The sequence below is a fragment of the Acanthaster planci genome, linkage group LG02, assembly GCF_054643075.1.
Source record: "Acanthaster planci isolate LZ-2023a linkage group LG02, COTS_SCS, whole genome shotgun sequence".
NCBI lineage: Eukaryota > Metazoa > Echinodermata > Asteroidea > Valvatida > Acanthasteridae > Acanthaster > Acanthaster planci.
In genome coordinates, this window is record NC_141778.1 from 27,450,996 (window position 1) to 27,464,164 (window position 13,169).

Here is a 13,169-nt window from a genome sequence, read left to right on the forward strand (position 1 = left end):
TGGCTTGTAAGAGGTGGTTACTATCTTAAGTTGTTCGCGGTTTCCGGAGACTGACCTTGGGTCACTCAACACACCATGATTTTTGGTCATGTGTTCAATACCTGCTGTAGACTGAATCAAATGGTTGTTTGGAAAAACTTACAGACTTTGTCAGTCCCTCTGCTTATTTTGCTTCATTTGCTTGTTAAATGTGCAAGTTGTGTTACCTATACCCCTTGTTATACATGTACCTCCATATCCATTCACTCCTGAATTCAAAACTGGAAGTGTTTACTATAATATTTCTTCTCCCTTTTGGTTTCTCCAGTGCGGTGTATTATCTCAGAGATAGTTACCCTAGGAGTGGTGCCGGTCACAGACTTCATGGCTTCCCAAACTGACACCACTTTATTGTAAAGATCACATGCGTCATCCTTGGTGTTATTAATACCCACATGAAAGATGATTTCTCGAGGTTTGCGTTTCAGGATCAGTTCTGTGGAATAGGGGTAGATATCATCTGTAGATATCATCACTTCGCTTGTTTGGATCTGCTAAGTCGTGGGCCACTGATGTGCTTTACCATTGAATCGCCAACAATGAGCATGTCGCTATTCGTTGCAGCAAGACTGTTGTGTTTCTCCTTGTAATGGTGTAGCTGCTTCTGAAACGAGTCACCCACTCGGCCACTGTACCATCAGATCTTATTGTAGGGTTGGCATTTTCTTTGGAATTTGACGTTATAGTATCACAGTACTTATCAATGGCCTCTGCCTCAGATATACTGTCATTCGCTGGAAGATCAGAAGCGCTTTCGTTTGGTTCATCGGAGGTCAGTGGTACATACCGATTCATTGTTGAGACTAGGGTGCATCCCGCAGGATCAATGGGCTTATTGTTACCGCTCATTAACATGTCAATGGTGGCCCGTACTTCCCGTTTTTCGGATTCAAAATGTTTTAGTTTTTCTTAAAACGCCACTTTTAACTTCTCAGAGATCTTTGTAATTTCATTGGTAAACTTGTGATCTAGTGCTTTGATATTATCATTCAATCTGTTAATATGACTAAGAATAGACAGTAGACCAACCGCATTGTTCTGTCCGGAATCGGGTATCATGACGGCCACATCACGTCCACTGTCCCGATCCACCTTATCCAATATATCTTGCTGCAAGTTTTTCTTCAAGCGCTCAAGCAAAGCCTTCTTACACCCAGTCATAGAGAGACCTCGCTTCTTGAGCTCATTCTTGATTTCAATTAGTGTCAGGTTTTCTACGGATTTGGCATCAATTGCAGACATTTTCGAGTCAAGTTTCTGTTCGAGTTGACTTCGTGCAATTTACTGGAATAACGGAATAACATTGACCGAAGACCAGTGACCAATAATGTAATAATAAAGAGGCTATTAATATAACAGCCATGGATTTGCTTGTACTTTGGAATAAATGTGTTCTGAGCACTACCTTTTTTTTTTCATTTTCCTGCAGACTATTTCAAAAAGGGAACAATTATTTGTTTGGTGGGACTTGACCGTGCGTTTAAGACGCGACTAATGCCCGAGCCGCAGGCAAGGCCATTATCAGATTTTAGTCTCCTGAGCCGATCTCGCACATTAGTTAAATTTAAGGATCAATCACATTGCTTTCACGTAAAATGGTTGTTAAATAGGGAATCGGTCACTGTTACCCATATCAGGACTAACAAGACAGCTAATCTTCGCATTTATAAAAAAATCGTTACTTTGTGAGTTCAGTTCTACGTCGAGAATGCTCAGCGTAAAAAAATGCGTTGATTAGACGGCAAACAAATCTACCGATTTGATGATGTCATAATCCGGCTTTTCCCCCAGAATTTCTTAAATTGCGGTCGTATTAGGTGTTTTATAGTACAAAAACAGATTAAAACAGGTAAAATAAGTTACATGTCATTCTCAGCAAATTACCACGGCCACCTGCCTGAATTTCATCAGGACCTCACTTCCAATCAGATTGGGACGGTTCAACTTTATTATACAATCCAGTGTTGATCATTGTCGATGTAAAAGCAATTCCAGGTCGCTCTCACTGTCCAACCTCTTTTAATTCACGGTTAAGTGCGAGCAAGCACAGCGTTCGCGCACGCGGGTGCGTGCGCCCCGAAATAATGAAACAGTTATATAGTTGCAGAGCCATATTGTGACGTCATCAAAAAGGCTTCTGTAGACCTTATGCACTGACGTCACTGCCAACTTAACGACCAATGGCGTCGCCATCTTCGAGGTCAAGCGTCGGCATGCTTTCGTTGAAGTGCGCGTGCTAACGCAAAATAGTGCAGTACATTTTGTACCGGGAATCGCACGATGCAAAATCTGAATAAAGAGCGTATTTTACAGAGCGATACTTTATTTCCCTCACTTTTACCATGTCGGATTTTTTGTCTGCCTATGCTTAAGGCTTAATGGGTGCTTCTAAATCGAGATATATAGAAAAATTAGAGGCATGTAACCTGAAACAGGACCCGTATCAGATCGACGCAAAAAAGCTGGAGGCTGCACCGGAAATAATAATTCCTTACGTTCAGTGGAACGACATGTACATCTACATGATTTCAACCCCGAGCCAGCACACAAAGGAAGACATAAGAAAAAATTACTCCTGCTTTCTCCAGTAAAAACTTGTTTGCCTTGGTATGTTTTAATTTGCATAAACCAAAGAAAAGAAAGAAACAAAGGAATTAGAGAACAAATTTCCAAAACGTCATTAACGTTGATCCCTTACTAGTTTAGCTTAGTTATAAGATATAACTGAACTTGATCCCCACCAAAGTCAGTCCGAAAACAGCCAGACCTGTGGCCTACTGACTGCACCAAGGCGGAATCAGGCTGTTTTTTCTTGTTTTCAATCTCGTCACAATCTAGGTTTTTACTCAAGCCCCTCCAGGAAAAGCCTGCCCTCTAGGCTCTAGTCATGTTAGCCTTGCCACAAAATGCATTCCCTCTAGTTATTGCTGCTCCTAACCCAGTCACTATAACATTACTAATTAGCCCCCCCATAACAGTGTCTGTTAACTGTTGGCATGGTTGGTGAATTACTTTATATTGGAAACCTTGATTTATATTAGGACGTCGTGTATTTTGGGTTTAATTATGAGATTAAATCAGGAAATATTAATATTTTTAGTCCAGGAAGGAAGAAGAAATTTTCTGTAGGCAAAGTGATGTTGTAATTGGACAGAATTTTTTTTGTTTGTTTGTAAGATGCACTTTTCCCTCCATGAATTGCAGGCATGGAAATCCATGACAGGATCAGAATGTTTTGTCAAGGCTGGATGGGTCCACGATATGCAACTTCACACATACCAATCTGGGTCCGGGAAGACCAGATATGTGGTGATTGGCAGGGTGAAACACAGCCAGAGAATGACAGCAACCCCTCTGATTCCATGGTTTGCTGCTGAGAAGTGTGGAGATATTATAGCTGCACACTGTACATGCATGGCCGGGTAAGAAATATTTTCTTAATTCGCAGGTCGTCTGTAAAGTGAAAAATATTCATGCGTATGACTAATAAATGACCCTGGTTGTCTGAGTGATATGTCTGTTAGGCAAACTCACCTTTCTGATATTCAATGTTTGTCTGTATCAATTCTTATCTACTACCCTTGCAGATTGGGAGAAGCCTGTAGCCATGTTGCTGCATTAACATCAAGTGTTGTAAAAGCCAACCAATTGAGGAAAGCTCCAGGATCAGATGCCTGTACTTCCCAGAAGTGTGCATGACTACCAGCAAAAAGAAATGTAAGAAAAAGATGAGGAAAGTATTCATTTAATATTTGGAAAAATGGCTGGTTTAGGCAACGATAATCACAATCTGAAACTGCTTCTCGTAAACTTCCAATGTAGAAGCCCTGATGCAGCTGTTATTTCTTGCATAATGTGGCCAATCATTGAATATTTCCATTTTTTTCAATTACAGGTATGTGCTGCAGAAGTGAAGCACATCAATTTCAGAAAGCCTTTAACAAGTACCTGCAAGAAACCTCAGACAGAAGCTGCTATAGCACCCCCTACATCAGATCAACTGGCCGTATTCCATGCCTCTCTCCAGCAAGTATCAGCTCGGCCAGTTGTTCATCGTGTCATGGATGCTTATGCCCAAGAATTTATTCCCCCTTCTGCTACTGACAAGTACCCAAAGGCCCTCTCATCTCTCCATGACCCGGACAGTTTGGACCTGACTTACCCTCACTTTCTTCAGAAATGTGCTACTGTCAGTGACTCAATAAAGGTACAGTTTTTCCACCCAGCAGAACTCTTGTCACTTTTGAAAACTTGCCTCTTGTAATTTCACTACATGTTTGTCACATGGGTAAATGGCCTTTAAACCTGAAATCATGAATGGTCTTTCTGAAACAGTTTTAGCCTTCATGAATGGAGGATATAAGCCTTCAATCAATTTAAGCAATAACAATGATTTGAACAGTTTTCAGAAGGCAGACTTGCATTTGCAATGAGCATTTGCATTACAGCAAGTATGCCCACCTGAGACTAGATCACTCACTCAAGGTATGGGCTAAATACATGACCAACAGTTCACATCAGTTTTTAAAAAGGTGTGCTGATAGAATGCCTCAAAAATGGCACAATTTTTAGAGCTAAAAATACTTTTTTTCAATTACCAGTTTTAGTCCCATGATATGATTGAAATATTTGTTCCGTGAAAAGATGAATGTAGTAACAAATGTATTGAGCCAAAGTCTATTTTCTGTTCAACACAGATAACAACACAGCAGTGTCAAGCTGTGGAAGAGGGAACTAAAGGTCAGGCTAACTGCAAGATCTGGTTGGCCCAGAGAGCTGGTCGTATTACTGCTTCAAATTTCAAAAGTGCTGCAAGAACAAATCCTGCCATGCCATCATAGGGTCGTCATGAGAGTCAGTATTGATTCAGCGTTGTTACCAACTTTATTTGCAAGAACGACCGAGAAGGTTGCGATAGAATTGTAAGCTAACTGTTGACTGAATTGGAGAATTGAAAAGCAGACTAATACTGCATACTGGATACCGGATCTGGATACTGGATACTGAATACTGAGGAGCTGTACAATGATGCATTACTTATATACAGTTAAAAACAGGATGTAGTTAAAGTCAGTCACAAAACTTAAGAAAGGAAGGTCTTAGTCACATGTCTTAGCTGGATTCTTAGAACAATGACTGTGAATGAATAATTTCACCTTAAAACTAAGTCCTTGGTGGATGATAGTACAAGCTTAAATGAAGCATGCTGAAGTGTGCCACAGCCTCTGGGCTAACAAGGTGAAATAGGCGGAAACAATATTCACTGTACAAGACACCGTGTGGGTGTACTCTTACAAGGAAAATGCAGTGAGTAATGTGTCTACGAAATGGCAAACAGGATATATACAGGTAATGAAAAAGTTGTCAAAGTTAAAAATGAAGATTCTGAAAGCTAAATTCACTAAAAGAAATAAATGCAAATAATTCAAGTAATTGTGCAGAAAACGCTACGCCATCAGCAAGTCTCATCAAGAAAATTTGCGATCCAGAGGCTTTTCGGTTCTCAACGGCAGCAACAAGGTACATGTGTGTACTGTGTTTGTTATGCAGTGACACAAGGTAAAAACCCTGGTCACGGGGGGGGGTTTGGAATTGCCAGCTAGGATATTATGAAATTGACAATTAATAAAACATGTTACTTTAACAACTGTTGAAAAGGATGACAATGGATGGGAATAATTACGAGCGTCATTTTAGCCAGCAAGCACTTTGCAGTAGTTTTTTTTTAGATTTTGTTGGCATTTGTATTTCACTGTATAAATTATAGACCTTTTTAGTTTTTCCCCTTACTGTCCTATACATGTAGGTTCTTTGTTTGGTGTTTACTTACCATTTCCTGTTCTCTATTGTAGTGGTAACAGCATCCGAGGTAAGCTTTTTTTCCTGGAATTCCTTCTTACAATATCCTTTTTCCTTATTTTGTTACATTTCAATTTCTAATCACAGGTGGGGATGTGATCATGAGAAGGAAGCAAGGGATGCATATTGCTGTCAGGAAAACCCTAAGCATCAAGGCCTGGTGGTGAGAGATTGTGGCCTCTACATCAGCCCCCAACATCCTTTTGTAAGGGCATCTCCTGATGGTCTCTTAATCTGCAAATGCTGCCAACCTCGTCTCCTTGAAATCAAGTGCCTTCCAATCACAGATGAACCAAAAGGTCTTTGTAGGGAGAGGAAAGATGGTTGCTAGCAACTGAAAATGGGCCACAGGTATTATTACCAAGTTCAATGCCAACTGAATGTTTGTGATGTAGAAATAGGAATGTTTGTGTTGTGGACAAGGGAAGGCCTTACTGTCCAGGAGATCACAAGAGATACCTCCTTTTTCAAATAGGCTATGGTGGCAGTGAACTCATTCTTTGTAACTGGTGTCCTTCAAGAGTTGATTGGGAAATGGCTGTCTCGGAAACCTGTGCAATCTTTGACGGGAAATGTACAGATACCAGAACCAGAGGCAACAAGTCGTGACAACAGAGATGAAAAGGACAGGTTGTGGTGCTACTGTGAAAAACCATCATTTGGACAGATGATTAAATGTGACAATAAGAATTGCAGCATAATATTGTTTCACATGGAGTGCCTTCTGATACGCATACCTCCCGAAGGAAAATGGTTCTGTCCACACTGCAGAAAACTGCCAAGTATTCTGACAAGAAGTCCCTAAATGGTCAGATACAGCAAAATGAGTCTTGAAGACAAGTGTAACATGGCCAAAAAAGCTTGGACACAGCAATGTTAATGTTATACAAATAATTTAATGTAATAATAAGCCTTCAAAACATACATCATTTGAATTTAAAGACCTATATAAATGATGATGCCAGTTCAGGAAGGTGAAATAAATGATCTTGATATTTCAGCCACTATTCTTGGTTGTTGAGTTTTTACATTTTAAAATAACTTAGTTGCAGATCGTGGCAAGTTCTGGGCGCAGAACCACTTTTTTGAGATTTCAAACATCCAATTAATTGCAATCTTATGCAATCATAGGGCAACAACTTGTATCGGCTGTCAAATCTTAGTGCTGCACAGAAATTAATCGCTTCTTAGAATTAACAAGCATGATTATTAGAAAAACTACCTTAACATACACTGTTCTAATCAGGAATTCAATGACAATCAAAGTTTGAGAATATATTTCTGAAAGTTATTCAGTTGGAACTACCCCTGGGCAGAGATTAACAAGGGCACAAACAACTTTCACCATTTTGTCCCCAGTAGCTTCCATAAATGCTCCATTACTAACTAGTGTTATTGGTAAATGGTTTTGAAGGATGGTATACTTCTGCTTAACCATTCCTATTACACGTTCCACATGTATCCTCACACATGACAGCTCCCGACTCCAATCTACCTCTACCTTCTCTAACTTTTTTTACCTCTGGTGAATGGAGGACTTTTGACTTCGGCCATTGCCATGCCACAATATTCACCGACAAAAAAGCCCCTATCAGCAATAACCAAGTCACCTGGGATTAATTTGTTTATAAGTCCACTGTTTTGTGTGATTTCTGTGTCACTAGCTCGTCCCCCCAACACTTACTTACAAAACATATCGAGCCCTGTGGAGTTATACCTATAAGGAATTTTACAGTAGAGTGGTGTTTATAGTTACTCCAAACCTGTGCCCTTGCTAGCAAGTCAGATGGTTGCTCAATGAAAATCTCAGTACAATCTATTATCACAGCACATTTTTTGAATAATCTTCGAAAGCAGCATAGCATGCTTAACCTCAAGGATTCTCTTCCTGGCCAGTGAATTATGCTATCCAACTTAACAGCCATTATGTCAAGGATTCTGTGGAAGTTCCGTGAAACAGTCGATTGGCTGACTCCAAACCTGTGACCCAAATCTTCATTAAACAAATTTAATCGCATCTTCATTAGGAAAAGTAACACTCTACTGAATTGAGAAGGCTTGCCACTGCTGGGCAGAGGAGAGGCAATAAGATTAAACAGGGCAAGAAACAATCCCCAACAAGGGAGTCCTGTGTAGAACTTGAGTTTAGAATTGTCCCCATTGAAGTCATTCTCATCAAGGCTTGAGGATTTTAGTTGCTCCTTAATGTCGGACAATTTTGATCAAAGTGCCATATTATCTCTTTCAAGCTGGTCAATTCTCTCCTCTAAGGTAGTAATGTCATTTGATGACAAGCTGGTCTGAGTCGCTGTTCCCCTATCGTGTCAACGGAGGTTCTTCCAATCCCTGAGTGTTTCTTCTGCCTGTCTGCTGCAGCTCAAGCAGTGCTGATGCAGCTGCAACATCATCTGCTTTCCTCTTCTGCTGCTTCAACCTATTGTAGCGTGCTAACGTGTCCTGGTTCTGAGGTGCTCTGGTGTAGCCCATGTTCTTGGTTGGGGCCCAGTCAAAATGGTCCACTTGGTGTAAATAGGCTGGTTTTCCTGTTAGACAATGAAACAGTGTCTAAAATGAATCAGGTCAAACCTCTTCCCGGATATGTCAAACAGTTTTTTATTAAAGTCTATAAACTCCTCAATAAAATCATAAAAATAAAAAAGAAAGACAGGCAGGGAATTTCATCCAATGCTGAGCTCAACTAGTCTTGCTTCAACTGTTCAGCTCAATTGCTTTATTCAAAATAAAATTGTCAACAGAACTTTCCTATTTTGAAACAATAGAAGAACAGCTCAGTGCTAATGGAAGAAGTACCGTAAAAAGAAAAAAGAAGTAAGATTTGCTGTCACGCAAAAATAGTTATTTATTTATTTTTTTACAGACTGATTAACAGCCCGTATAAAAATGCAGCATGATGTACATTTGTTCATGAGGTTGTACATGTATATGAATTTGGGAACTCACAAATGGGAATTTTAAAACAAACATGTCCGGTCACCAACCAAATAATTTTTTCAATAGTTTTTAGACAGTTAAAGGCCCCAGAATTAACCAGATATTTTTTCAATGGAGAAAACCCCCCATGACAGTTGTTACTGAGGGCACAGAGGTAGGAGTGAACTATCATGAACCCTGGCATAGCGTAGGCTAGTATTAAGCCTTACCATAGATACAGATCACTAGCCTAAACCCATGAGCGAGACGGGGTACTACATACCACCATGACCAAAGGGTAGTTGAATTTAATCAGGCCCAGAATTAGGCTTGGTCTTGTTGGAACTTTGACAGGGATCTAAGTTGGGAAAGTGACAAAAAATGGTGCGTCGAATCTGTGTACAAAGTCTATGGGAAACATTATCTATTAAAGAATCGAGAATAAATACATCGATGACGTCATCATGCTAAATTTCTTTTGGGATTGTCCTCTGATGATGTTTTATATGTGCCAAGTTTGAAGTAGATCGGATTTATTATGTTACCAAAGTCGATTGGCTGAAGAAATAGTCTGAAAAAGGAAAAAACCTTGAAGAAAACAACAGCTGTTTCGGCAAAAATGTCTTTCCTTGGTGTAACTTTGATGACGATCGAAGAGTATCCAAAACGATGCCTCAAAAGCGAGTACAAAGTTAATGGGCTGAGAAAAATTTTCAAAAAATGAATCATACATTAGTTGATGACGTTATCATGACGTCATTGTTCAAGGACCATGTATGCATAAGGGTTGTTCATTGACATACGTTTAATGAAGATCCGACGTTGCGAAGGGACCAAAGTCGTGGGTAAAAAAAGTGGGGAAGAAGAAGAAGACTTTGACTTTTCGAACAGAAACTTTATTTCGTTCTATTGAAATGAAAAAGAAATACAATAGCCTACAAGAAATTTAGAATATTTACAGATAAAAGATTTGTTTTGACATAATTGAATAAAACAGAAGAATGTATCAAGAGATACAATATAACCGGTAAGAACTGTTAAAACGGTTGAAATTATCACAGTTGACAAGAAAACAACTAGGGTGAACAAAGAGAATCACAGTCACGTTTGCAGAAAATTTAGTTTGGAAAATTGTACAATACATGGAAGGAAATATACACTATTGACAAATTAAAAAATAAAAATATTATATGTGGCTCAGGGAGGGTTACTGGAAGGAGAGGTAGAGGGCCTGCGTCACGAGGCAGAGGGACTACGACCCATATCTCGCCGAGGTGAGCTGCTGCCCCGGACTCAGGCCGGGCTGAGAGAGGGGGAGAGGGAAAAGGGGTGGAGAAGGCCGCCGGCGTCTCTGGACGTGGGCAATTCTACCCACTGCCGTGGCCAACCTCCGGGAAGGGAAGGAGGGGAGGGGGATAGAATAGTGATAAAATCAGCCATAATATCTTTTGATTGACTACAGTAAAGAGAGATTCATTAGTAAATTTGTCAAAAAAACAGATCTATGGTGGATTTAAGACGATGATAGTGGAATTCAACGATAATCTTGGATTTTAGACGGTGGGACCAGATTTGGAGAGGGTCAGGAAATTTAGTTGTGCGATAAGACCAGTTCAGGCTGACGATGAGAACATTCGCAAGTTTTACCGCGTTCCGGCTTCGACCCCTAACGTGGGGGATCAGGATCCAGTAGAAGTTGAAGTCGAGATGAAGGTCGGGAAGCAGACGGGAGAGCAGAGCGTGAAGAAGGTTGAGTGCAGGTTGGATGGCAGGGCAGAGAATGAAGAGATGGATGATGGTTCCTTCCTCTCCGCACCATCAGCAGCAACGAGAGATGTCAGGGTTGAGATGGCTGAGGACGGGGAGAGAAGGAAGAACGTTGTAAAGTAGCTTAAACTGGGTGTCACCTTCTTTTTTTGAAGTAGGAAGCTTGTAGATTTGAGTCCAGGGGATAGAGCGGTCAGAGTTCTTGAAAAATCCAATTCGGTGACAGTGGGTCAGTGAGATAGCGGGATTGGAGTTGACAGAGCGGTTGAAGATGTCGTAGAGAGTCTTGGATGGGAGGGAGAGTCCATTGAGGTCGGAAGCGATGGAGAAAGGCGTGGAGGAGTCTGGCGTGAAGGGAACGGTGCGGAGAGGAAACGAGTAGGCCCGGAGTCCGGAGAAGCCGAAGAGAGTCGGGAAGGTAGAGCAGAGTGCAAATTGGAGACGACGGAGTTAAATATCGACGAGGCGGAGGGAGCTAGGACGGATTCTTGAAGGGGCGAAGTGAAGATCTTGAGTTTCCAGCCAACGTCCGGTGGAGGGGTGTAGAAGGTGGCGAGCGATTCTGATCCCGCACGATAGGAGCCGCAAAACGGAGTTCTCATCGTCAGCCAAATGAGCTAAGAGAAAACTATTGATGGGGAGATTGATAACATGGCTGATCGAATCGGAAGGTAGTTTAATTCGAGCTCCGGATGCCGCCCAAGCACGCAGAAGCTCGCCGTAGAATGGAGGAATACTGTGGAAAAATTTGGGATCGAGACCTATTTGGAATAGTTGAAAATCAAAGTTGAGTTTTTTGTAACGTTGGAGGAAGTAAGGAACCGTTTTGTGGGTGGGATGAGGACAAAGACTGAGAAAGCGTTGGATAGTGGACATTCTGTAGGCGAGCGTGCGTGCTTGGAGGCAAATAAGACAAAGTCCACCTTTGTTGGGTCTCTGAAAAAGAGTTTGTTTTTTGAGCAAGTGTCGTTTCCGGACCAGACGAAGTCGACCAACAGGTCTTAGAGTTCGCTTATGATATTGTCTGGGGGAGAAAGAACAGCCAAGACGTGATTGAGTTTAGAATCTGCAAGTTGATTTGCTATGAGAACTTTGCCTTTGAGAGAGAGAGTAGAAGAAAGACGTTTCCATTTTGAGAGAGTGTTGTTTAGTTTTTCCTTATATTTAGTCCAGTTTTGTTGAAAGTGAGCATGAGTGTTTCCCAAGCGAACCCCGAGGAAGGTGAGGCCTTCATTATTCCACTGAAAAAAGTTCAGGGACCGATCGATACGTGTGGTCCAGGATCAGACCCACAACCCCTGGGACTTTTGAGTGTTTAAACTTGCAGCAGAGGATCTGCTGAATAGACTATGTCTCGCGTACAATATTAAAGCCGGTGTCAGAGGTGATAAAAATTGAAATGTCGTCAGCGTATGCCGAAACCGAACAATAGTTTTCAGTACCAGGAAGAAGGAAACTGTGGCCGTTTAAGTTTTGGAGTAATTTGTGGAGAAAGGGTTCGATGGCAATCGAATACAGGAGTCCTGAGAGTGGGCACCCTTGACGAATGCCTTTGTCAAAGCTGAAGGGTGAGGTCAGCGAACCGCACACCTTCACCAGGATCTCAGCGCCATTATACAGGAGTTCAATGTACGATAAAAACGTGTCGCCCAAACCCATGGCTCTCATCGTGTTAAATAGATAGCAGTGGTCAAAACTGTCAAAGGCTTTCTTTTGGTCCAAGTTGACCACAGCCAGAGGAACATCATTCGAATTACAATATTTGATAATGTCTCTGATGAGACAAATGTTATCATAAATGGTCCTACCAGGAACACAGTAAATCTGGTCCTGGTGGATCACGGAACCAATGTATTGTTTAAGACGGTTGGCAAGCAAGTTGGCAAAAAATTTTGTAATCCGTTTTGAAGAGTAAGACAGGACGCCAGTTTGCAATGTCACATAGATCGTCTTTTTTGGGTATGAGTGTGATGATAGCTCTACAGAAGGAGGGTGGAAGAGTTCTGGAGCTGCAGGCGGAGGACAGGACGAAAGAGAAGTCGTCTTTGAAAAGAGACCAGAAAGACTGGAAAAATTCAGATGTAAGACCGTCTAGGCCGGGCGTTTTGTTATTGCCAAGTTGCTTGACCGCTGCATCCAGTTCCTTGGGGAGGAAAGTCGAGGTTCTCCGAGTCAGCCGGGTCTAGTTTGTTTAGATTATTTAAAATTGGGTGGAGGGCACCCTCGTCAGTTTGAGATTGGCTATATAGATTCTGATTTATCAGGACGTGTTTTTTTTTTATTTGAACGGGGTCTTCCGTGACATCACCAGATGAGAGGCCAATACGAGAAATAAACTTGGACAAAGAGCGATATTTTTCAAGATTAAGTTACCCTTTTTCAGATAAACTGATAACAGTTCTTTGAGCTAGGGGATGCAAATGTGATAGGTCGCGGTACTGTTCTCCATCAACTAAGTTTTGCTGTTCACATTTTTGTTCAAAATTCTATGTGACTCTGTATTAGGATATTGCTGTACTTTCTGAAAACGGGAGACAAAACAGTGGAGTTATTAAACTTCTGCACGGCTAAAA

The 13,169-nt window shown here is 41.2% G+C and overlaps 2 protein-coding genes and 1 long non-coding RNA gene across 3 annotated transcripts in view; 2 read left to right on the forward strand and 1 right to left on the reverse strand.

Annotated features, from left to right (window-relative positions):
- The first annotated feature begins 2,244 nt into the window (after window positions 1-2,244).
- Window positions 2,245-4,101, forward strand: LOC110988148 (uncharacterized). Its single transcript, XR_015424374.1, has 4 exons — window positions 2,245-2,646; window positions 3,244-3,461; window positions 3,627-3,756; window positions 3,935-4,101. It is a non-coding gene; the product is annotated as an uncharacterized LOC110988148 (long non-coding RNA).
- LOC110975965 (uncharacterized) lies at window positions 4,100-6,781 on the forward strand. The gene is made up of 4 exons (XM_087149083.1): window positions 4,100-4,246; window positions 4,737-4,874; window positions 5,438-5,559; window positions 5,986-6,781. The coding sequence occupies exons 1-4, from the start codon at window positions 4,100-4,102 to the stop codon at window positions 6,227-6,229; spliced, it is 651 nt and encodes a 216-aa protein (XP_087005209.1). The 3' UTR covers window positions 6,230-6,781.
- LOC110975966 (uncharacterized) overlaps window positions 6,775-13,169 on the reverse strand; it is a 28,802-nt gene continuing 22,407 nt past the window's right edge. Inside the window, exon 4 of the mRNA XM_087133165.1 lies at window positions 6,775-8,441. Coding sequence (XP_086989291.1) covers window positions 8,215-8,441 — 227 coding nt within the window. The 3' untranslated portion in view covers window positions 6,775-8,214. The remainder of the gene's footprint in view (window positions 8,442-13,169) is intronic.

Coding starts and splice junctions, on each gene's coding strand:
- LOC110975965 (XM_087149083.1), top strand. CDS start 4,100: ATGGATGCTTATGCCCAAGAATTTATTCCCCCTTCTGCTACTGACAAG. Junction 4,875..5,437: donor GAACAAATCCTGCCATGCCA/TCATAGGGTCGT, acceptor TGAAAGCTAAAT/TCACTAAAAGAAATAAATGC. Junction 5,560..5,985: donor TTCTCAACGGCAGCAACAAG/GTACATGTGTGT, acceptor TTCTAATCACAG/GTGGGGATGTGATCATGAGA.